Source organism: Anabas testudineus, chromosome 2 (assembly GCF_900324465.2).
Source record: "Anabas testudineus chromosome 2, fAnaTes1.2, whole genome shotgun sequence".
Taxonomy (NCBI): Eukaryota; Metazoa; Chordata; class Actinopteri; order Anabantiformes; family Anabantidae; genus Anabas; species Anabas testudineus.
In genome coordinates, this window is record NC_046611.1 from 14,834,483 (window position 1) to 14,858,635 (window position 24,153).

General features: G+C 37.1%; 3 protein-coding genes, 1 long non-coding RNA gene and 1 pseudogene across 7 annotated transcripts in view; 3 read left to right on the plus strand and 2 right to left on the minus strand.

The window, feature by feature from the left end:
• LOC113163505 overlaps positions 1-24,153 on the minus strand; it is a 1,294,879-nt gene that overhangs the window by 292,190 nt on the left and 978,536 nt on the right. The gene's annotated exons all lie outside the window — the stretch shown is intronic.
• The window catches only part of LOC113163500 (NACHT, LRR and PYD domains-containing protein 12-like), a 664,684-nt gene that overhangs the window by 167,940 nt on the left and 472,591 nt on the right, over positions 1-24,153 (minus strand). The window lies entirely within an intron of this gene.
• Positions 714-18,261, plus strand: LOC113163548 (sialoadhesin-like). Of its 3 annotated transcripts, none has more exons than XM_026362288.1 (8): positions 714-925; positions 1,146-1,538; positions 8,923-9,146; positions 15,264-15,345; positions 15,428-15,688; positions 15,883-15,982; positions 16,446-16,482; positions 16,826-18,261. In XM_026362288.1, exons 1-8 carry the CDS (start codon positions 883-885, stop codon positions 17,057-17,059), a joined length of 1,374 nt encoding a protein of 457 aa, XP_026218073.1. In that variant the 5' UTR covers positions 714-882; the 3' UTR covers positions 17,060-18,261. The 3 variants fall into 3 exon arrangements, with proteins under 3 accessions (XP_026218073.1, XP_026218074.1, XP_026218075.1); XM_026362289.1 differs by lacking the exons at positions 714-925; positions 1,146-1,538; positions 8,923-9,146 and adding exons at positions 13,602-13,712; positions 14,062-14,128; positions 14,367-14,750 and having other exon boundaries at positions 15,040-15,345; XM_026362290.1 differs by lacking the exons at positions 714-925; positions 1,146-1,538; positions 8,923-9,146 and adding exons at positions 14,062-14,128; positions 14,354-14,750 and having other exon boundaries at positions 15,040-15,345.
• Positions 6,482-7,699, plus strand: LOC113163601. The gene is made up of 2 exons (XR_003298909.1): positions 6,482-7,375; positions 7,596-7,699. It is a non-coding gene; the product is annotated as an uncharacterized LOC113163601 (long non-coding RNA).
• On the plus strand, positions 19,444-22,198 carry LOC113163570 (annotated as a pseudogene).

Genomic DNA, 24,153 nt, shown 5'->3' on the forward strand with positions numbered 1-24,153 from the left:
ATGGGTTAATGTGTGTTTCTTTACAGATTCATTTGTATTTAGATTTCTGACTGACTGAACATAACATCTTGCTTTAGATTTTTAATATTTATAGTATGATTATAGTACAACTAAAACCTTATTAGCAACCATCTATAATCCTCACCAATGTTGGTCCTGAAGTTATTAATATAAGCTCTAGACCCATGACCTGACCATGTTTTCCATCCTTTCCCTTCATTACTGTAGGGATAGAGACAAGTCAGAAGGCTGATACATAGAGACAGATGAAAAACATGCACTGAACTGTGATGAACGTAATGTTCAGTAGGTAGTTAGTCAGTATGAAAGATGTTGCACCACCCACCACTTCTTTTGTCACAGGATGTGAGCAGTGAGGGCAAAACTACTTGTACTTCTCCAGTATATTAGTCAAAGTGATCATGTGATGTCCGGCTGCTGAGCCACTAAACAGTGAATTTAGCTCATTTTTATAAAAAGCAACTTCTCTTTTTTCATTCAACAACTCACACAGTTCATTACAGCTCTACAAACCACCTCATTTTACAACACAGTGATCTCTTTTGGTAAGGAAACTTTATTTTCTGCTTTTACATCTCAGTTTCTTGCAGTCTAAATTTTTATTTTGTTATTCTTCCTGTTCTGCACTGACTGATACATTCACATTATTTTTACTTTTATTGTAATAAACGTTACGTTGGTGTTGATTTCTTGTAAAATTGACTTTTGCTTCATTACTGAACTCAGGAACAAAAAAGGAGTGACCTCTGGTCATTTGGGGCAAGTTTCCTGTGTGAACTTCAAATAGGGAAGCTGTCTTTAAGCAAGTGAAGAGAAGCTGCTTTTATTTCTAATCCAGAGAACAGATCTGTGAGTGTGAATATGGAGACGGTCAGCATGTTACTGAGCCTCCTCTTTGTTTCAGGTGAGCTGTTTGTTCACTTATTTGTGACTTTACTCAAATTATTTTCAGTGTGAACTTTATTTAGACACAAAGTTAAAGAACAGATAGAGAAACTTTTTCTAACTGTTCATGTTCTGACTGTAAAGTTAATCTTTAAATATAAAAACTGTGAACAGGAAACTACATTAAACTTTCTACATGGCTTCCTCACATTTTGTTAATCATTAGTTTGGTTTTACAGGAGCTTTGGCTGATTGTTTCAGGGATCCAGACCTCTTCATTACTGCACCACAGAAGATGGAAGCACTGAGTGGATCTTGTTTGATGATCCCATGTAACTTCAGATCTTTGAATACTAAACCAGAAAAAACATTTAACAGCACAAGAACTACTTTTGCAGTGTGGATTAAAAATGACTCCAAATTTGCTATTAATCCAAACAATGTGATCTTCAACAGTAGTGGGACTGTTAACAAATATCCAATGAAGATCACTGGAAACCTGAGTCAGAAAAACTGCACCACTCTATTTTCTAATTTAAATAAAACATACATAGACACATACTACTTCAGAATCGAGAACGGACCGTACAAGGCAACAGCTTGTGATAATCCTCTTCAAATTAATGTTAAAGGTAAAAGAGTTTTGTTTTTATTTCTAATCTTGTTTTTTTGTTTCTAACCTTCATCAGTAACAGTTTTGTCCTGGTGATACAGAAGCAGCCTGTGATCAAAGTTCAGTTCTTAATTTTGAAATATTATAATTGGGCCGATTAGATGTTGATCACTTGTTCAAACTGTGATGTTCTGTTGTCTTTGACCTTGTTCTTTAAAATGTGTGATTTGTAATTACAGATTCTCCTCAGAGTCCAAGAATTAAAATCTCTAAAGTCAATCTGAAGGAGAAGGAGTCTGTCACTATCAGCTGCTCAGCTTTCACTCCCTGTCCACACTCCCCTCCTAAACTCACCTGGAGTCTCCAACAAGACCCTCACAACAACAGAGAGGAAAACACAGATGGAACCTTTACAACTCAAATCCAGGAGACCATCACTCTGTCAGACCAACATGATGGATACAACATCAGCTGTTCTGCCACATATCCTGTGAATGAAGGAAGAGACGTCAGGACAGAGACACAAGAGACTCTCAGTGTTTCATGTAAGACAACCAGAGTTTGTTGGATCCTGTCAGCACATGAAGCTGATTTTAATCAACACACTTAATGTGACATTTTCCTCAGATGCCCCCAAGGACACCTCAGCCTCCATCAGTCCATCAGGTTTGGTGTCAGCAGGTAGCTGGGTGAACCTGACCTGCTCCAGCAGAGCCAAGCCTCCTGTCAGCAGCTTCACCTGGTTCAAGATCAGCACAGACGGAGACAAGACTGTATCTGAAGGAGACTTTTACAGATTGAATGTAACAGATGGAGGAGTTTATTACTGTGTGGCCACTAATGAGCTTGGTAATCAGAGATCACCAGAGATCCATGTGAATATTGAAGGTAAATACTGAACAGTACTGCATCTAGTAGAAGAAGAACAGCAGCTGTTGTTGAATTGATCATTTAATGTTAGGTGTATTTGCAGAATTGTGTGTGATGTGTTTGAATTTAATAAGGAGAACATGATGGATACAGTTTTTACAGAAAGACTGTGTTTTTGCACTGGCAGCCGGACTGTTCCTGGTCTGGTTGTGTCTGTAAACCTTAGTTACTCCACCCTTTTCTCCATCTGTTGTACTCTTCAGCTTCCCATATTTCTAGTCTGCTTCTCTACAACTAACTGTACTCTACAAATGAAGGCTGAGAAAATAGGAGGTACTGCACAGAGCACTGACAGTAAAGAAAAGCAGAACTGAAGAGGCCGGAAATGAAATAAAGGCAACTAAATGACAAGACAAAAGACAAAAAAAAAGCCACTCCAAAACCTATTTGGTTCATTGCATTTTATAAAAAGTCTCTGAATATAATTAAAGTGCAACAGTTTGTAACTGAAAACTACATTTGCAAATCATCTTAGTGATGTGAGTTTTAATGTTTTAATCTTTGGTGAAACAGGACAGGCTTCAGGAGTGGGAGCAGCTGTTGGAGGAGGCGTTGCAGTTATTGTATTTATCTGTGTGATTGTTGGTGCCATTTGGTAAGTATCTTAACATCACATCTTCTTTTAAAAAATAATTCTCCGGTAAATCAAACTGGTTGATTATTTGATTTTGTCCTTTAACAGCTCTGTTTTCTTTATATTATTTTGTGAATCCACTCTCATCTGTGTCAACAGAGATTGGAAAACTCAAGGTCTATTTTATTGTAGAGTTACTCAGCTGGATCCTTTTACTGGGCCCTTAATGTTCTGTCAACATGCTGACAGAACAAGGAAGTGTATTTTTATGCAGATGACACCATTCGTTTTCCATCAGCCCACGATTAAGTAGACTCATCATCTGGGTGTTTATATAATGTCATTAGCAGTACTTATCCACAACCAATGTTAATTTGACTACATGCCAACTTGTCTCTCATTATTTATATTTTTATAGTTTTATTTAAATCATAATTTTGCATTTTAACACTTTAAGCATTCAAGTGTGGCCTGAAACACATCATGACTGTGACTGTGAGTCACACCAGACAAGCTCATCACAGTCAACTCCAGTTTAAATCCAACCAGCTAATCAGTGGGCACTGTAGAAAGCTGCTGACTTGTTGTGGGCTATTAGTGTATAATTATTTTGTTTGTTACCTCAACAATACGCTGAATGTCTTATACTGTCTTACAGCTGGTTCAAGTCCAAACATCCACCTCCACAGTCACAGGTGGGAAAACATATGAATGGGATTTACAGAATCTTGTGTTTTGAATATGTTGCTGACAACTTATAAGAACTGCACTCATACTGTTCTGAACAGGTTCCTCATCAATGACTGAATAAATGTAGTTACACATCTGTTCAATCAACCCACAAACAGTCCTGGGTGCATGTAAAAATACACAAGTAATCAGATTATTTCTGTTGCTTTTTTATCACAAGGTTTTAAATTGTTGAATAAAATGATTCAGATTACATTAGTAATGGCTTAGTGAGAGTCAGAAAGAGGTGAACTAAAGGAAATGGTTGAGAGTCCCACGTCTACAGCTCCTCACAAAGGTTTTCATTTTGTCCATTTCTCACAGAGTCGAACAGGTGAGGATCTGTCTCCTCAAGACCCGGCCACAACAACAGAAGAGGAACCTATCCACTATGGAGAGATCAACCTCTCCAGTCTGAGACCTGAACCATCCTCTCACTCAGTGCAGCACAGTGAACAGCAGCAGGACACAGTGTATGCAGAGGTCAAAGTGTCCAAGACAGCAAAGAGTTCAACAGCGACTGCTGGTGGTTCAGAGGACCTCTACGCTCAAGTGAAGACAAAATGAGTTCATGGATGTGTTGTCTTCTTTTGCTACAGCTCAACGCAGGGAAACCCACAATCTGCTCATCCTGCAGCTTTGAGACTACTCCACCTTTCTGCTCCAAGCCTCCACCAGTACTGTTTTAACTGATAATAGCACGTTCATCTCAGCAGCAGAGAACCTGGAGGACCTGGGTGTGGGTGCTGTGCTGTATGTTCTTGTTCTCTAGAGGACAGAAACATTAAGACATGTCAAACTGAGACTTTGAGGTGTTGTGGGTACAAAATGTGGCCTCCTCTGATTCAGGCTGCTGACAGTAACCTGCACACTGAGTGCTGCTCGGTGGTACAGCTGTTACTGAAATACAGGGCAGATGGACTTCTACTTTGAAAGTGAACATTTCCTTTTTTTTTTTCTCTAAGAAAAACAAACAAACAGCAGCTGCTGTTGAGACAGAACTTGATCTCAGCTCTGAGGGAGCTGCACTACAGGAAGGTCCAAACTGGCTCTGTTTGGTTACTAAAGATCCTTATAAGCATTATTGAGTAGTAAACAACCGTTGATAACAGTGTTTGTTTTAAGTCCTATAAAGACACATTTTATGCTGTCACAGCTGTGTTTTAATATATTATCTTCATGAATAAATGTTTTTGATTACAATTACGTCACAGTGTGCTGTTGTGTGGTCATTCACTGGTTATTAATCCTTAAACAGGAAAACTTAAGGAACATTTATCCCATGACCTTGAAATACAAATAAAAACACTTCATAGACACAACTCTACATCTGCAGAACCATGAGTTAAATGTTTTCTCAGCAGACTGAAACTGAGAAAGCTGTGGTGATCCCAGTTTCATTTGATGATACTTTTAGAAATCAGGCAGCAACAATATTTGCTTCCTTAAAAGATTTTCTTATGAGAGACAAAGCAAAGTTCTGTGCAGAGAGAGTGACTCGTCTGTCACTGTATTAATAACTCATTTTTAACAGTCAGTCTCTTAACCAACAGATAAACAGATAAAAACTTGTCATCTCACCAAAGTGATGTGTAAACTAAATACTTACAAGGCCGACTAAAGTCAAAAGAAAGTGTAATGTAGCAATTTTGCTCTTTATTCTTCCACAAGTTAAATAAAGAATAAAGAGGTGCATTTACCATTAAAGGGAAGGTTTCCTGTGTGAATCGTGTGATCTGCATGTAACTGAGTTTCAGGTGGTTGTAATGTTATTTGGTAAAACAGATAAAAGTCAAATGATATCTATAGAAACAGAACAAAATCTAAACTTTGTCTTCATGCTGATTTTCCCTCATTTTGTAAAACGTATGTTTGGATTTACAGGAGTTTTGACTGCTAATGTTGTTAATATTCACACCTCTTCATTATTGTACCACAGGAGACAGAAGCACTGAATGGATCGTGTTTGATGATCCCATGTAACATTAGAACTAAACTCCTGGATTATTAAAGGTAAGTGCTGTTGTTAGATAAATGATTTTACCCGCACACTTTTACTTTTGTCCTGGGTTTGTACAGTAGTTTAAACTTCAGTGCCAACATGCTTGTGTCTGACGCCCTATTTTGCGAGCGCATGCCCTAATGCATTAAGTTATCATGGAGGGTGAAAATGATCTCTGATTCTGTGCTTGAAGTCTCCTAAAGTCTTAAGTCTGGCTTCTCTTCAGTCCTGAGTTTGACTCTTGTGATTCCACCGTGCTCTGATGTGTCTGTATTACAGACCCACTGCAGCTTTATGTCAGCTGCAGGTCTTTAATTCAGAGTTTGTTCCTCATTCCTGAGACTAAACTGTTACACTCTCTCAAACAGGACGGAATCTGTAGATGTGTTATTGATCAAAGAAGCAACGATGGTTGCTTGAGATTTTTCTTGAGAAAAAATATGAAGAAATGTGAGGAGTCATCCTGTGAGTGTTACAGATCTGAGAAGAGGAAGACAAACAAGTGAAGAGCTGTCTGCGTCTGACGCACAGACCAAATGCTTTCCCTACTGACAACTTACCAGAAGCGATTTCATCAAACAACAAAAACACATCACCAACACATGCAGTAGATTCACTTCTGTTTTGTCTTTAAAGTCTTTTATCCACCACACTGACAGTTGTTGTGGTTGAACTGATTGTAAAATAATATATTGTGGAGATTTGTGTTTCTGTGTCAACGTCCAAATACTCAGAACATTTCATTTTTTTTTCAGAGTCAAACAAGTGAAGAGCTGAATGTTAAAGAGCATCAAGTAAAACTGGAACAGAAGAAAATGTCTTCAGTGGAGAGATGGAGCTACTCAAGCGGAGACCTGAAGCATCCTCAGTGGACAGCAGCAGGAGACAGTTCATTCACAGCAAACAGCTTAACACATACTGCTGATGGTCCAGAGGATGAGGAGGAAGAATGGGTTTATGTGTTGACAAACTTTACATTTAAATAGAATTTATTGTAAATGTGTCTTTATCTTTGTGTCAGTGAATGTACAATTACATACATAGAGACAGATGAAAAATATAAGATGAATATAAAGTTCAGAAGGTAATAAGTCAGTCTACTTGTACTTCTCCAGTATATTAGTCAAGGTGTTCATGTGATGTCCGGCTGCTGAGCCACTAAACTGTGAATTTAGCTCATTTTTAATAAAAAGCAACTTCTGCTTTTTAATTCAACAAGTCACACAGTTCATTACTGCTCTACAAACCACCTCATTTTACAACGCAGTGATCTCTTTTGGTAAGGAAACTTTATTTTCTGCTTTTACATCTCAGCTTCTTGCAGTCTAACTTTTTATTTTGTTATTCTTCCTGTTCTGCACTGACTGATACATTCACATTATTTTTACTTTCATTGGTGTTGATTTCTTGTAAAATAAATTTTTGCTTCATTACTGAGCTCAGGAACAAAAAAGGAATGAACTCTGGTCATTTGGGGCAAGTTTCCTGTGTGAACTTCAAATAGGGAAGTTGTCTTTAAGCAAGTGAAGAGAAGCTGCTTTTATTTCTAATCCAGAGAACAGATCTGTGAGTGTGAATATGGTGACGGTCAGCATGTTACTGAGCCTCCTCTTTGTTTCAGGTGAGCTGTTTGTTCACTTATTTATGACTTTACTCAAATAATTTACAGTGTGAACTTCATTTAGAAACAAAGTTAACAAACAGATAAAGAAACATTTTCTAACTGTTCATGTTCTGACTGTAAAGTTAATCTTTAAATATAAAAACTGTGAACAGGAAACTACAGTAAACTTTCTTCATGGCTTCCTCACATTTTGTTAATCATTAGTCTGGGTTTACAGGAGCTTTGGCTGAGTGTTTCTGGGATCCAGCTCTCGTCATTACTACACCACAGAAGATGGAAGCACTGAGTGGATCTTGTTTGATGATCCCATGTAACTTCAGATCTTTGAATACTAAACCAGACAATACATTTGACAGCACAAGAACCACATTTGGACTGTGGATTACAAGTGACTCCAGACGATTTAGTAATCCTAATAATGTGATCTACAACAGTAGTGAGACAGTTAACAAATATCCAATGAAGATCACTGGAAACCTGAGTCAGACAAACTGCACCTGTTACAAACAGGGACGGACAGGACTGACGGGGACCAAACAGGTAAGAACAAAAGGATATTTTTATTAACAAAAAGGGCAAGGGACACAAGGAACTAACATGAACTAACAAAGTATCAAATAAAACACTGTGGAAACACAGGCAAAAACTCAAACCATAACTCTAACTACAACATACAAAGTACCAACAAAACACCACGCACTAATGCGGACATGAAACTAACAAACTAAATGTACAAAGTGACAAACCAAAATCACTGCGCAAGGCAGGCAAACAGGAACAAACATACAAAACTAACAGGACAAAGTATCAACTAAAAATGCTGCATAAACGCAGACCAAACAAATCAAAACAGACAAACCAAAAACAGACAGGTGCCTTATGGACAAACGAACGAACAAACAGACTGACCAGAGATGTGGAGGAGTAGTGTGCAGCATGAATGAATAAGCAGAAGTGACAAACCAGCACCGAACTGAGGACTGAGGGGTGCTTTTAAAATGGAGGGAGTAACAGGTGCATTGAATGAGTCAATTAGTCCAGCAGTGAGTGGAGGGCGGAAAGTGGAAGAAGTCCATATCTGGTGTGAGACAGGAGGGTGAGACCAGAACAAAACAAAACCAAAGCTGCAGACAGGGGCAGAGGGAGGAACTGTAACAGCACCACTCTATTTTCTAATTTAACCACAACATACACAGACAAATACTACTTCAGAATCGAGAACGAACCATTCAGAGCAACAGCTGTTTGTCATCCTCTTCAAATAAATGTTAAAGGTAAAAGAGTTTTGTTTTTATTTCTAATTACTCTTATTTGTTTTGTTTTGTTTGTTTCTAACCTTCAGTGTAAAACTAAATAAATAATGTCAGATTATCATCAGTAACAGTTTTGTCCTGGTGATACAGAAGCAGCCTGTGATCAAAGTTCAATTCAATTTAATTTGGAAATATTATAATTGAGCCAATTAGAATTTGAACACTTGTTCAAACTGTGATGTTCTGTTGTCTTTGACCTTGTTCTTTAAAATGTGTGTTTTAAAACCACAGATTCTCTGAGTCCCAGAATTAAAATCTCTAAAGTCAATCTGAAGGAGAAGGAGTCTGTCACTATCAGCTGCTCAGCTTTCACTCCCTGTCCACACTCCCCTCCTAAACTCACCTGGAGTCTCCAACAACACCCTCACAACAACAGAGAGGAAAACACAGATGGAACCTTTACAACTCAAATCCAGGAGACCATCACTCTGTCAGACAAACATGATGGATACAACATCAGCTGCCACATATCCTGTGAATGAAGGAAGAGACGTCAGGACAGCAGAGACACAAGAGACTCTCAGTGTTTCATGTAAGACAACCAGAGTTTGTTGTTGGATCCTGTCAGCACATGAAGCTGATTTTAATCAACACAGTTAATGTGACATTTTCCTCAGATGCCCCCAAGGACACCTCAGCCTCCATCAGTCCATCAGGTTTGGTGTCAGCAGGTAGCTGGGTGAACCTGACCTGCTCCAGCAGAGCCAAGCCTCCTGTCAGCAGCTTCACCTGGTTCAAGATCAGCACAGACGGAGACAAGACTGTATCTAAAGGAGACTTTTACAGATTGAATGTAACAGCTAGGTGACAAGGTGAATGTAACAGTTTATTACTGTGTGGCCACTAATGAGCTTGGTAATCAGACATCACCAGAGATCCACCTGATTATTACAGGTAAATACTAAACTGTACTACATCTAGTAGAAGAAGGACAGTAGCTGTTGTTGGATTCATTATTTAATGTTAGGTGTATTTGCAGAATTGTGTGTGATGTGTTTGAATTCAATAAGTAGAGCATGATGGATAAAATCTTTTCAGAAAACAGCTGAATAGTTACACAGCTGGACTATTCCTGGTCTGGTTGTGTCTTTTAGTTACTCCACTCTTCTCTTCATCTGTTGTTCTCTTTTGCTTCCCATATTTCTTGTCATCTTCTCTACAAATGATAACAGAAAGAAATGATGTTGTCAACAGGACATGAGGACTTAACATTTGAAGGACAGTTTTCAGCATCAGTTGTTAATTGTTTTAACATATTACAGGTGATAAACTGTCTGGGATGGTTAGTCTCCATGTAATATTGAAAACCCTGGGAATTGTGCTACTTGTCAGTACACTGATCATCTTTGAGTGGTGAGACAAACATTTGTATAGAACTACACACTAATTACTTTAATTTTACATGTGGTTTGTCTGTATGAAATGGATCATCATCATCACAGCATCCTGTTTCTCTTTCAGCTGGATTAGATCCTTCATCAAACCAAAGGTGAGTTACTAGTTAATTGACATCGCTGTAAATTAACTTGACTGTCTGAAAATCTCAGGAGAAGAAATCTCGATATTTCATTTAGGAGTTTCTTGAGACCAAAATAATTGGACTAAACATTCATCATGTGTCCAGAGACACAACTAGAACTGAACATTAATGATGCCACGTGTCTGTTAGATTTGGAAAAAACACTGTTTTAGTAACATGTTTGTCATGAGCACTTCATACTGTGGTACCAGGTTTAATACAGTCATTCATCAGGAACTACACAAATAGATGATTACACAACAATAAATCCTGAAAAACTACTATTATGAATAAAAACAATATAAACTATGTTATTTTTGTTGTCAGCCAATAAGCTGTCAACACAACACAGTATCATCTTGTTATAAACATAATAACAGAGTCTTATTGGGGTTGTAGGTGTTGTGATTTCCTATAACTCCAGGGGATTAAGTTCTTCACTAATGACGTTAAGCAGCTGTTGTGTAAAATTCACTTGGAGCTGAACTGTGACTGAAACTCTTTGAGCTGCAGTAAATTCACTGCAGAGCACTGACACCACTCTCTCTGTGTTGGTTCCTGTCCACAGGACAAAGCAGCAGCAGCAGCAGACAGTGACTACGTCAACACAGTGACTGAGTCTTCAACATGAGAAGAGGAAGTTGTTGTGTCTATTATTGGAACATTTACTGTTTTATTCTATATTTATTTCTTACTCGTTGTGAATCACTCAGAAGAAACTGGAACTTTTTCTTTCAGGACAAAGTGTTTTTCACTTTTTTAAAACTTGGTCCAGACTTTGGTAAAACGTATTTTTATGTGATGTTTTTTTTTTCTTATTATTAATAACAATAATAATAACAATAATAATATACTTTAAGTTTAACAAATACAAAAGATGTTTAGACAGTAGACTATTTTGAATTAAATCTTGTTACCATTAAATGTATATGAAGGGTGTTAAAGAAAAAATATTTTATAGATTTTAAGTGTTGATGAAGTAGATAGTTTGTCATATAAAACATTTCCACTGATTCTGTCCTTTGTGTCGCACAGACGTTTGCAGATGTTTAACTGTGTAGATAACAACAACAATGTTTAATGTGTGAACTACTTAATTACTTTAACAACATTACCAACTTAATAATATTTTGAATCTATTTCTCATTGTGGTCATAAGATGTCTGGCAGCTTTGTTTTACTTCCTGAAAATGTAGCTTCTCTTACTGCTTTTACTTCTTAAACTGTAACAGCATCATGTTCTGCACAGAAAACCTGAACTAATGATACAATTGAAACTGAGTTTGAAGACCCCATGTAACTTTAGAACTAAACCAGAGGAACAATTCATCAACACAGGATCTACCTTTGGAGTGTGGATTAAAAATGACTACAGATTTGGTGAATATCCACAGAGTGTGATCTTCTATTTATTACTTCATCTATTACTGGAAACCGGAGTCAGACAAACTTCACCACTCATACACAGTAACATACTCCTTCAGAATTGAGAACGAGTCATTTAAGCCAACAGCTGACTGTGGTTATTAATATCCGCGTCTCTAGATTTGGTGACTACCCTAACCTTAATAATGCAACAGGATAATTAACATTCATACTAAAATCATAAAGAAAGCAGCCTGTGAAAACTGATAACATTAATGTTTTCAGCTACACAACAGACACTTTAGTTGGAGAAGACACGTTTGGAAGAATAGTGAAGGAAGCCATGTGCATCAAACTAGAATCACCATCACTTATCAGCCACTTACAGTCTGATTGACTTCCATTCACTTCATGACTCATGTGATCTAGGTGTTAGTGCGGTACTGTATGTTCTTGTTCTCTAGAGGGCAGAAACAACCAGACATGTAGCCTCCTTAAATAATTAAATGTTACTTTACATTTTTTAATTTTATCATTTGCTGAGTCTGCAAAGTGTTCACTATCTCTAAAGACAACTTCCCTATTTGAAATCCACACAGGAAACTTTCCCTTAACAAGATTTCACTTTTTTAACATGAATATCAACATTGAATATCATCATTTGCAGAAATTTGATATAAAGTAGAACTATAATAAATTATAATACAGAGTTGGATTCTTTCAATTTAAGTAAAAATAATTGATAGTGCATTTAAGTTGTACATGATTAATCAGAAAAATAATACTTTTCCTAAAAAAGATACTGTAAATATAAATGAAAGCAGTGAAAGTGTTTACTTACCAAATGTAACAACAGGTACAAAATAAGCAAAAATCAAATTGGTTTAATTTCAGTGTAATGATGTGAAATCATTAATCTATGGTCTCAGTCCTTTGAGTGCTACACTGTAGGAAGATCCTAACATTAGTGACAAAGAGAAAAACTAAGAGCCACAAAAACACATTTGATAAAGTTCAGTTCAACTTTTCTTTGCATCTTTGTTTTTCAGTTCACTGCATTAAAAAGGGACATGTCTCATAATTTGTCTTTTACATTTATGCCTCATATTTATTTATTTATTTTAATGTGTTTATGTGTGGTGATCACAGCTTCATTTGCTGAAACTCTTACAAGGGCTTCACAAATGAGGCAGCAAGTAAAGTTTTCTTCATTTTCAAACACTTGTTTTCATAAACTTACAGCACCCTCTTTGTTCAGTATCTTTAAAGGAAGGAAAACATGTATAAAAGTTCTACACTTCCGATTGTGTCTCTGCTGCTATTTTCAACTAACTCTACTAGAAAACCAACAGGGCCTCATATGCAGCCTCATTTCCTGACATGAAAATGTTTCATTTGCATCGGGAACCTCATCATTTCTCCTTTTTGCTTTAGGTTAGGTTGGCAAGGGAACAAAATCCAGTAGACAAACTATTCATATCCTCTCCTAAACGTGACATGTAACAACTCTAACAATTTGATATTTTATTATCAGTATGCATCAGTACAACAATGCTGAAGTTTTTAATGAGAGGAAAGTCAGTACCATTCAGCTGAGGCTGATGGAACAGCCATAAGTTTTGTACAAGTTTAAAAAAACATCATGAGTATGATTAATGGGCTTTAACTTAACACGTCATTATTATTAAGGCTAAAGAAAGAATATGAATGTTGACCTGCAGTGAAGTGAACCACTTTTACAGATTTTGTCAAGTCAGTGTCCTAAAACTTACATAAACTATCTAAACTGCAATCACAAATAGGTTTTCGTGGAAACCGTGAAGACGTCCACATGTTCAAATGAGATATAGTGTATATATGTAGTGACCTGTGTTAAATATTATGTTTTTGTCCGTTGCAAAGGTTTCATAATATCTGACTTCCTTTGTCACAAAATGTGAGCATTTGTGGCATGGTGGTGAGGAGGGGACTCCAAACTTTGGTCATCTTGTAAAAAAATAGTTCCTCTTTCTGTCATATTGCAGGAGCTAGGTGACAAGGTGTATTGTTGTTCTACTACAATTAACAAACTGTTTTATTTTACACTGAAATTACACCAATTTAATTTTTGCTTATTTTGTACCTGTTGTTACATTTGGTAAGTAAACACTTTCACTGCTTTCACTTATATTTACAATATCTTTTTAGGAAAAGTATTATTTTTCTGATTAATCATGTACAACTTAGATGCACTATCAATTATTTTTACTTAAATTGAAAGAATCCAACTCTGTATTATAATTTATTATAGTTCTACTTCATATCACATTTCTGCAAATGATGATATTCAATGTTGATATTCATGTTAAAAAAGTGAAATCTTGTTAAGGGAAAGTTTCCTGTGTGGATTTCAAATAGGGAAGTTGTCTTTAGAGATAGTGAACGCTTTGCAGACTCAACAAATGATAAAATTAAAAAATGTAAAGTAACATTTAATTATTTTTCAGGAGAACAAGTCTGTGAGTGTGAATATGGAGACGGTCAGCATGTTACTGAGCGTCCTCTTTGTTTCAGGTGAGCTGTTTGTTCACTCATTTGTGACTTTAATCCAGTTATTTACAGTGTGAAACTCATTTAGAAACAGAAAAGAACCAGACAGAGAAACCGAAATCTGCTCATTTCCTGATTGTAAAGTGAAATGTTAAATATAGAATTTGTCAAAAAGAAAAACATCCAGCATGAAACATAATGCTGACCTTTGTCTTTATACAAAATTTTCCACTTTTTGTTAATCATTAGTTTGTATTGACAGGAGCTTTGGCTGCTTGTCCCAGGGAAGCAGACCTCTTCATCACTGCACCACAGAAGATGGAAGCACTGAGTGGATCTTGTTTGCAAATTCCATGTAATTTCAGTGCTGCATCAAAAATGGAATTCAATAATCTAAAAACTACATTTGGAGTGTGGATTAAAACAGACCCCAAATTTGGAAATGATCCAAACAATGTGATCTTCAACAGTAGTAAAACAGTTAACATCTATCCAATGAATATTACTGGAAACCTGAGTCAGACAAACTGCACCACTCTATTTTCTAATTTAACCACAACATACACAGACACATACTACTTCAGAATCGAGAACTGGCCATTCAGAGCAACAGCTTCTTGTGATCCTCTTCAAATCAATGTTACAGGTAAGAGACTTTTACTTTTGTTATATAGTTTATCATTGTTTCATGGACTAATCTTTTGCTGTGGATCTAAATTATTGATGTAGGATTAGCAGCAAAAACAGTTTTGACAAAATGATAAAGAAAGAAGAATTCAATCACTTTTTATTTGCAACATCCTAAATTAAAGTTCAATAGTGCTGAACTGAATTAATATTGAGAAAAAAAACAGGGTCAATTATGTAGACATTGAACTGTACACTGGTACAAACTGTGATGTTCTGTTATAATTGATCCAAATTTAAAACCACAGATTCTCTGAGTCCCACAATTAAAATCTCTAAAGTCAATCTGACGGAGAAGGAGTCTGTCACTATCAGCTGCTCAGCTTTCACTCCATGTCCACACTCCCCTCCTAAACTCACCTGGAGTCTCCAACAAGACCCTCACAACAACAGAGAGGAAAACACAGATGGAACCTTTACAACTCAAATCCAGGAGACCATCACTCTGTCAGACAAACATGATGGATACAACATCAGCTGTTCTGCCACATATCCTGTGAATGAAGGAAGAGACGTCAGGACAGCAGAGACACAAGAGACTCTCAGTGTTTCATGTAAGACCACCAGAGTTTGTTGGATCCTGTCAGCACATGAAGCTGATTTTAATCAACACACTTAATGTGACATTTTCCTCAGATGCCCCCAAGGACACCTCAGCCTCCATCAGTCCATCAGGTTTGGTGTCAGCAGGTAGCTGGGTGAACCTGACCTGCTCCAGCAGAGCCAAGCCTCCTGTCAGCAGCTTCACCTGGTTCAAGATCAGCACAGACGGAGACAAGACTGTATCTGAAGGAGACTTTTACAGATTGAATGTAACAGATGGAGGAGTTTATTACTGTGTGGCCACTAATCAGCTTGGTAATCAGACATCACCACAGATCCATCTGAATATTGAAGGTAAATACAGTGACAGTTACTTGAAAGTATATGAAAGCTGATATGAAGAAGCATATTTTTTCTCCATTTTCTAAAAGTCTATCCACACTATGTATTCAAATAGGAATACCAAATTGCAGCCCATACTAACATTAATACTAACGTTCCCTTTACATTTATGGATCTTATTGTCTTATTGAAGTTTAATCTTTCAGTTTTCGTAGAAACAAAACAGCTTTTACAGTGGGAAACAGTTGTTGGAGGAATCATTGGGATTATCGTACTCATCTGTGTGGTCGTTGCCATTTGGTACAAGTAAGTATCAGAAATGTATATTTCATTTGAAACATCTGTACTTTTCTGCACGTATCCTCGGCCTGGAGCTGTTATCTCCAGAATCCAGTTGACCTGCCCAGTGTTCTTGCTCCTTGTTGTTGTTTGTGTTCCCTGCTGTTCTTTTCTCTCTCCTCTTTCCACTCACCCTAACTGGTCGAGGCAGATGGCCGCCCCCCCATGAGCTTGGTTGTGCTCTGCAATGTCAAACCTTACACTGTAAAGTGCCTTGAGATGATGTGTGTCTGTATAAGAATGGGTGAAAAGACTGATGATCAATGATCACTGTTTATTTTAATATTTTTTTTGTGTTTGTTTTATTTAAAATTATGTAAATGCTTTATAGTTTGTACTTACATCAAACTGACACTGTGAAGAATATTTAATAAACTTTATTTTTATTATATCAGAAACATTAAGCCAACAGTCTTCTTCTATCTTTCAGGTGGTTAAGGTCCAGACATCAGTCTCCACTCAAACAGGTGGGAAAACGTTTAAGTGTGCTTTACAAAACAGAGTCATATTGAGTTATATTGACTCTACTCACTGCATCTAGACGAGTCTAAACACAGTTCTTCATTAGTGAGTTTAGCAAGGAATGCAAAATGTTAGCAACACACACAAAGAATTGTTTATCTACAAATACAGTAGATAGGCATAGATTGTCTTGGTACAGTGACAAGATTTTCCAAAAATACTAATCAGCAGAACGATTAGTATTTTGTTACATTACTGATATTTGAGTGTGAGAAAGAGTGAGGTGGAGTGAAAACAATCTGAAATCTGCAGCTCCTCAACATTTTTCTTTTTGTCCATTTGTGTCAGTGTCAAGATCCGTCTCTTCAAGACCGAGCCACTACAACAGAAGAGGAAACTATCTACTATGGAGAGATCAACCTCTCCAGTCTGAGACCTGAACCATCCTCTTACCCAGTGCACCACAGTGAACAGCAGCAGGACACAGTGTATGCAGAGGTCAAAGTGTCCAAGACAGCAAAGAGTTCAACACCGACTGCTGATGGTCCAGAGGATCTCTACGCCCAAGTGAAGAAAAAATGAGTTCATGGTTATCTCTTAATAATTTATTTTACATTTACATTTAGTCATTTGGCAGATGCTTTTATCTAAAGCGACTTACAAGTGAGGAATAAGCCAAGTAAACAGGGAAGAAATGTTTCCATTTCCTAAGATGCAAGTGCAAGATGGGAAAGAGATTTTTTTAAGACTAAACTAAGCTAAGTTAGACCGTATAAAGATCTTTGGACAGTCTTGGGACTCGCTGTGCTGAATATTGTTAACTTATAACTTCCAGCTGGTTTCGTCCCCACCAGCTGCTGTGGCTAAACCTCTATTGAAACCACACCTTGATCCAGAGTCACTAAGTAATTATAGACCAGTCTCTAATCCCCATTTCTTCCCCAACCAGTGTACCAATACTCAACTGGTGGGTGGGTTTCAGTCTCCATGAACTAATAAGCCCAGTGATCCAATGTAGCCCATATAGTCCTGCCAATGAGATCACAGCATTAAGCCAGACAATAACTGCCTCTTCTAATTCTACATTTACATTTAGTCATTTACAAGGTACAAGGGTAGGCAGGGTAAGCGTTTCAATTCTATGTTTTCTCCCAAGCACATGAGCACATAGGCTGTGTATCTCTCTGTCTCTTTTCTTCTCCCTGATTGTACCCTATCTGTTCCTTGATATTATCTACCATCCTATTGTCCCTTCACCCCAAACAGATGGCGCCCATCCTAAGCCTGGTTCTGCTGGAGGTTTCTTTCTTAAACTTAAGGGAGTTTTTCCTCTCCACTAGTCCTAGTGCTTGTTCAAGGGGGATTTTTTTCTCTCTGAGTTTATAAAGTTAAATTATGTTGTCAAGTGTCTTGAGATAATTCTGTTATGATTTGACGCTATATAATTAAACTTGAATTTAATTGAATCACTAAACAGAGAAGATGGTCCAGGACACCACTCAGCAGCCACTTACATCTTGACTCGTGTGATCCTAATGACCTGCATGCAACCAGAACTTCCCACCAGCCTTACAGATTAGATGTGAAACATCTTCAAGAATCTCATTCAAATCAGTCACCACTCGATAGTGGAAACACTATAAAGTAAATGAATGAGAATCTTCACAGAGCTATTTGTTATTATCTGTTTTATACACTAAATCCTAGAATTGGAGAAGCTCTGGTTAAGTGTTTCCATTACTTCTACAGTTTTTTATTACACTGTAATACAAACTTGAGACAACCACTGGTCATGTAATATGTATTAATGTTAGTAAGATGTAATTCATTTAAACAGCTGATGATAAAAAACAAACATCTTTAATAAAAAAATGTTAAGATAAGCTCTTGTTCTACAGTCCTGATTGCATTTCTGCAGCATGCGATTTACTACTAACTCTACACAAAACCAACTGGCCTTCATATGCAGCCTCAAAACATTACATTGACTAAAAATAACAGTTGCATTCATTTCCTGCCATGAGCTGAAACTCCTAAATGTCATCACAGTTGCATCATGAGCTTGTTGTTTCTCCTTTTTGCTGTGGGCTTGTTTGCTAAGGGAAGAACATTTGCTTCTTTTACTGCATTTTGTTAGAGCTGATTAGAAATGTCAAAGTTAAAGACCAGTGAAGATAAAGCTACTTTTCCATATGTACACATCCTTAAATAAAAGTAGATAGATGCACCATAGAGGACTAAGCTGCAATCCTTGTCATGAACTTTCTCTTTAGACAGTATTTTGTCATTGATGAAAAAATGGAATGATGATTCCAGACGATGCAAACAAACAAACGACTGAATAACTGGTGCATCAGCAGTTTGTCAAAGATCTTCCTTGCTGCAACTCATAAATTGAGGGCTGTTTAGAACTGAAGTAGAAGAGTGTGGATTAAAAGTAATACCTATTTTTATCAAGTGTGTTGTGGCATTCAGATGACCAATGTCAGTTGTTGGTCATGTCCTTTGAGGGTAAAAACTGTGCTTAAGTAAGTGTAGGATTAAAAAACAGCTTTAAAGAGGGTTTGTTTAAAAATACTGTACGTTAGACGTCAAGAGAATGTTGTCATTGGGTCTGCCGTGCATTATACATATATTTTTCCCTCTGGGATTAATAAAGTTTTTTGAATCTTGAAATATAAATATGTTAATGAAAGCTAACTAACTGATCGATATAATGATGTGATATTTTCAGAGGTTTGCAAAACAAAGTGTGAACCATTTAGTTAGCTCCTTCCCCTGGTTTAATGTCGTTATTTTCATGGGTTTTGTAACATGTAAGCGGCAATGCACTGGGTTAAACATAACATTTGAGGAGGGATCAATCAATTTAAAAACTCAGATTTCCTTATTTACAACATAGCGCTTTGGAAAAAACTCCATTTCTACAATATATTAGCCAAGATGGTCATGTGATGTCTGACAAATTCTTGCCTTTTGTTTATATGCCACTTCTCTTTCTTATATTACAACAGCTAAGCAACAGGGGTCTTTGCAGTTCTGGTAAATTCACTTACATGACTCGTTTTAGTCTATAATTCTAACAATTACCTGTTTTGTCTGCTTTGTAGTTGTGGTGATGTTTGGTAGTGAAACATTCATACTGCTTTTACTTCAATTTTACTTCTGCTTTTCCTAAAGTTTTTTTTTTGTCCGTATTCTGTATACTTCCCTGACTGATAATCATTTACTTAACTTTAAAAGAAAAGAAACTGTATATAGTTTTACAATATTTTTTTAATTGATTCATTTTAAAGTTCAGTGAATGTTGAGAACTGTAATTGAGCGTTGAGGTTTCAGATGTGAATTTAAAATAGAGAAGTTGCTTTGAAAAAACTTTAAATGTGATTAAAATAAAAGACAGGTGACAATTTCTGATTTTCCAGGGAACAAGAATGTGTGTGTTAATATGAAGATGGTGAGCATGTTACTGAGTGTGCTCTTTGTTTCAGGTGAGTTGTTCAATTATTTGTGACATTAAACAAAACCAAAATACAAGACGCCCTAATGGCTCCACCTGTTTATGTCTTTACCGTTAAAATCAAAAATCTTAAACAGGAAAAACGCTGAATGTACTTACATATTGATTTCTCACATTTTGTAAATGGTGGTATTGGATTTACAGGAGCTTTGGCTGCTTGTCCTTATGATTCGGCCCTCTTCATCACAGCACCACAGACGATAGAAGCACTGAGTGGATCTTGTTTGCAAATCCCATGTAACTTTAGAACTACAAAAGAAGAGGAATTCAGCAGCACAAGAACTACCTTCGGAGTGTGGATTAAAAATGATGATAGGATTGTGAATGCAATGTGTATAAACAATGTCATTTACAACAGTAGCATGAAAGTGAACGTTTATCCAATGAAGATCACTGGAAACCTGAATCAGACAAACTGCACCACTCTATTTTCTAATTTAACCAGAAGACACACAGACACATACTACTTTCAGAATAGAAAACGGGCCATTTAAGGCAACAGCATTTTGTGATCCTCTTCTAATACATGTTAAAGGTAGGAGCGTTTTATTTTTACTAATTATATTGATATATCTCGCATCTTGTGACCTTTTCCATTACTTTAAAACTGATCCAAATCTACGTTTAAGACACATATTAATATCCTGTCTATAAAATTCTAAATACTGATTAAAGTTTTACGATAATTATATAAAATTTGAGCATGGTCAGCACTGAACTACGGTACCTTGAGGGTAAAATGTGCAATTTGATTCCACAGATTCTCCTCCGAGTCCCACGATTAAAATCTCAGGTGATCTGAAGGAGAAGGAGTCTGTCACTATCAGCTGCTCAGCTTTCACTCCCTGTCCACACTCCCCTCCTAAACTCACCTGGAGTCTCCAACAAGACCCTCACAACAACATCGAGGAAAACCCAGATGGAACCTTTACAACTCAAATCCAGGAGACCATCACTCTGTCAGACAAACATGATGGATACAACATCAGCTGTTCTGCCACATATCCTGTGAATGAAGGAAGAGACGTCAGGACAGCAGAGACACAAGAGACTCTCAGTGTTTCATGTAAAAAACTGAAGTGTGACTTAGGCAGATTGTTCTAGAGTGACTGAAATAGTCTGCTCTTTTAATTATCAGCATAGTGATAGAAATTAAGATTTGTGATGTTTAACATTAAGCAGCAGGTGACCATGCTGTTGTGTTACAGGTGAACAACAGGTTAGTGTCCAAGTAATATTGAAAACCTCCGCCATTGCAATGCTCATCAGTATATTGATCATCTTTGAGTGGTGAGACACACTTTTCTGTACAACCATACATTATCTGGTCCAGTTTTACATGTGGTTTCTAATCATCACAGCAATTTCTTTCTCTTTCAGCTGGTTTAGATCAAGAACCAAACCCGTTAAGGTAAGCTGCTAGATGAGCAGAGGCACATGATAATGAACCACCTTAATTGTTTGCAAGTCTCAGTGGTGAAGAAAAAGCTCCTGATCTTGTCTTTATGAATTAAAGATCTCATTGTAGACCTTATTGTCCATATTGTTTGATGTTTAAGAGTGATACAGGAGTAATCTTCCCAAATTGTAATTCTAAAATTGAATATAGCTCCAATGTATCTACCGTATACGTGTTTATATTATAGATAGAAACAAAATACACACATACACACACACACACACACACACAAACACACAAAAGCTAATGCAAAATTTGAGCCTACATTCTTTTGGCCACATGGGGGCAGCCATACAAGCTGCAAAACCTGCAATGCATACAAGTTTTACATGTGTGGGTGTTTGTAGATGTGGTGAGGTCCTGTAACTTCACTGTAACATGAACTGCAGTAAATTCACTGCAGAGCACTAACACCACTCTCTCTGTGTTGGTTCATTTTCAGGACACAGCAGCCTCAGCAGATTATGTCAACACAGTGACTGAGTCGTCGAAATGACACCTTTGAAAGGAAGTTAATAAGGAAAAAGGTTATTACTTCTGTTAAAGTTATCCACCAACTTACATGTAGCTGAATAATCTTTTTATTTAATTGTGGTTTTATTGCTTAGAGTTTCCTTGTAAAAGACAGAGCAAACACAAGTAAAAACCTGGATTATGGACTGATTGACTGATTTTAGTTTCTACTTAATACGTGTAAAATATCTTACAGTGAAATAAAAATTTTATAAGATTAAAGTGACTACTGGCTTAAACTGTAATCCTGTGTCTTCTTTTCAGTAAAATGTGATTTTAATACATTTAAATGGAAACCTTAGGTAATGTGTCACTATCAGCTGCTCAGCTTTCACTCCCTGTCCACACTCCCCTCCTAAACTCACCTGGAGTCTCCAACAAGACCCTCACAACAACAGAGAGGAAAACACAGATGGAACCTTTACAACTCAAATCCAGGAGACCATCACTCTGTCAGACAAATATGATGGATACAACATCAGCTGTTCTGCCACATATCCTGTGAATGAAGGGGGAAAAAATAACATCAAGATTGCAGATGGAAAAAAAGTGCATTTACTGCCCTGGTGTAAAACAGCGTGTCTCGTGTACAGTGACCAACTCCATTTCAATTAAACCTCTACATAGACTCTTTTACACTTCTAACAGTTCTGTTTGATGCACAGTGGACAAACTTGAGGTGCTGGAGATATTTCACCTCTCATCTGAAAGGCTTCTTTAGAGAACCACAGTGTCGTCCAGTTGTCACAAGATAGTTGGAAACACACTAACCTGGGTGTTTGAGAAACTCCAGACCTTTTATAAACACATATAGTGATATAGACACAAGATATCACACTGGAAAAAACACTGCCCCTAACCCAGACAATCAGGTGGACTCACTGAACTACCCCATCCCACAACAGCTGCTTCAACTGCATGTAGGAGCAGCTTGTTCCTCACACGGAACTTTGAGTACCTGGATCTGAGTGCTGCACTGCCCTCTTTTCTTTGCTAGAGGGCAGCAACGTTCCAACACATCAAACCAAGGTTGTGGGGTTTGGTGTTGACAAAACTAGGCCTAGTGTAGAGAGTATTCAACTACTTTTGTACTCTTCATAAAAGTTACACTGAATGGCTCAACATGCAGCTACTCTGAAAATGAACCAATGCAGTGTTTCTTAACAGCACTTAATGATCATCAAAGCCGATAATGGTGATTTCAATTTTTACATTCTGCTCTCAGTCCTCAGGTAGCAACACTTTACCTCCTTTTCTTTTGATGCATTACATTAGAAAATGTGTTTTTACACAACATCATATGTTAATAATACAGCATTGTAGGTTGTTAATCAAATTAAACATAGTAAAATATGGTTCTACTGAACATATTAAAAGGAAAGGATTTTACCTACAGAGAATGCTTGGTTGTACGTGTGATTAGGTCGTGCAAACTCCACATAAGTTCTCCACAAACGACACGTTGAAGCTGAACCTGTTGGAGCTGCAGTAAATCCACTGCAGAGCACTAACCCCACTCTCTCTGTGTTGGTTGAGTCTTCATCATGAGCCACAAGCAGAAGAGGAAATTATTTATATATATATATATATATATATATATATATATATATATATATATATATATATATATATATATATATATATATATTTACCAGAAGTGAAACAACATATACTGTGTTATCTATTCTAAATATACAGAGTGGAGCTACAGTGAGGGAAAAAAATTATTTGAACCCCAGCTGATTTTGTAAGTTTGCCCACTAACAAAGAAATGATCAGTCTATAATTTCAATGGTAGGTGTATTTGAACAGTGAGACACAACAATGACAAAAAAAATCCAGAAAAATGCGTTTCAAAAAGAGTTATAAATTAATTTGCATTTCCACGAAGGAAAGAAGTATTTGATCCCTTCGAAAAATGTGCTTTAGTACTTGGTGGCAAAACCTTTGTTGGCAATCACAGAGGTCAGCCGTTTCTTGTAGTTGGCCACAAGGTTTGCACACATCTCAGGGGGGATTTTGGCCCACTCCTCTTTGCAGATCCTCTCCAATGTTTGGCAACTCGAACCTTCAGCTCCCTCCACAGATTTTCTATGGGATTAAGGTCTGGAGACTGACTAGGCCACTCCATGACCTTAATATGCTTCTTCTTGAGCCAGTGATTTGTTGCCTTAGCCGTGTGTT

Bases quoted from the DNA above. Each gene is read 5' to 3' on its own strand.
- LOC113163548 (XM_026362288.1), top strand. From the start codon at position 883: ATGGAGACGGTCAGCATGTTACTGAGCCTCCTCTTTGTTTCAG. The intron at 9,147-15,263 runs ATCAGCTGCCAC...GATGGATACAAC, and splicing joins ACAAACATGATGGATACAAC to ATCAGCTGTTCTGCCACATA. The intron at 15,346-15,427 runs GTAAGACCACCA...CATTTTCCTCAG, and splicing joins AGAGACTCTCAGTGTTTCAT to ATGCCCCCAAGGACACCTCA.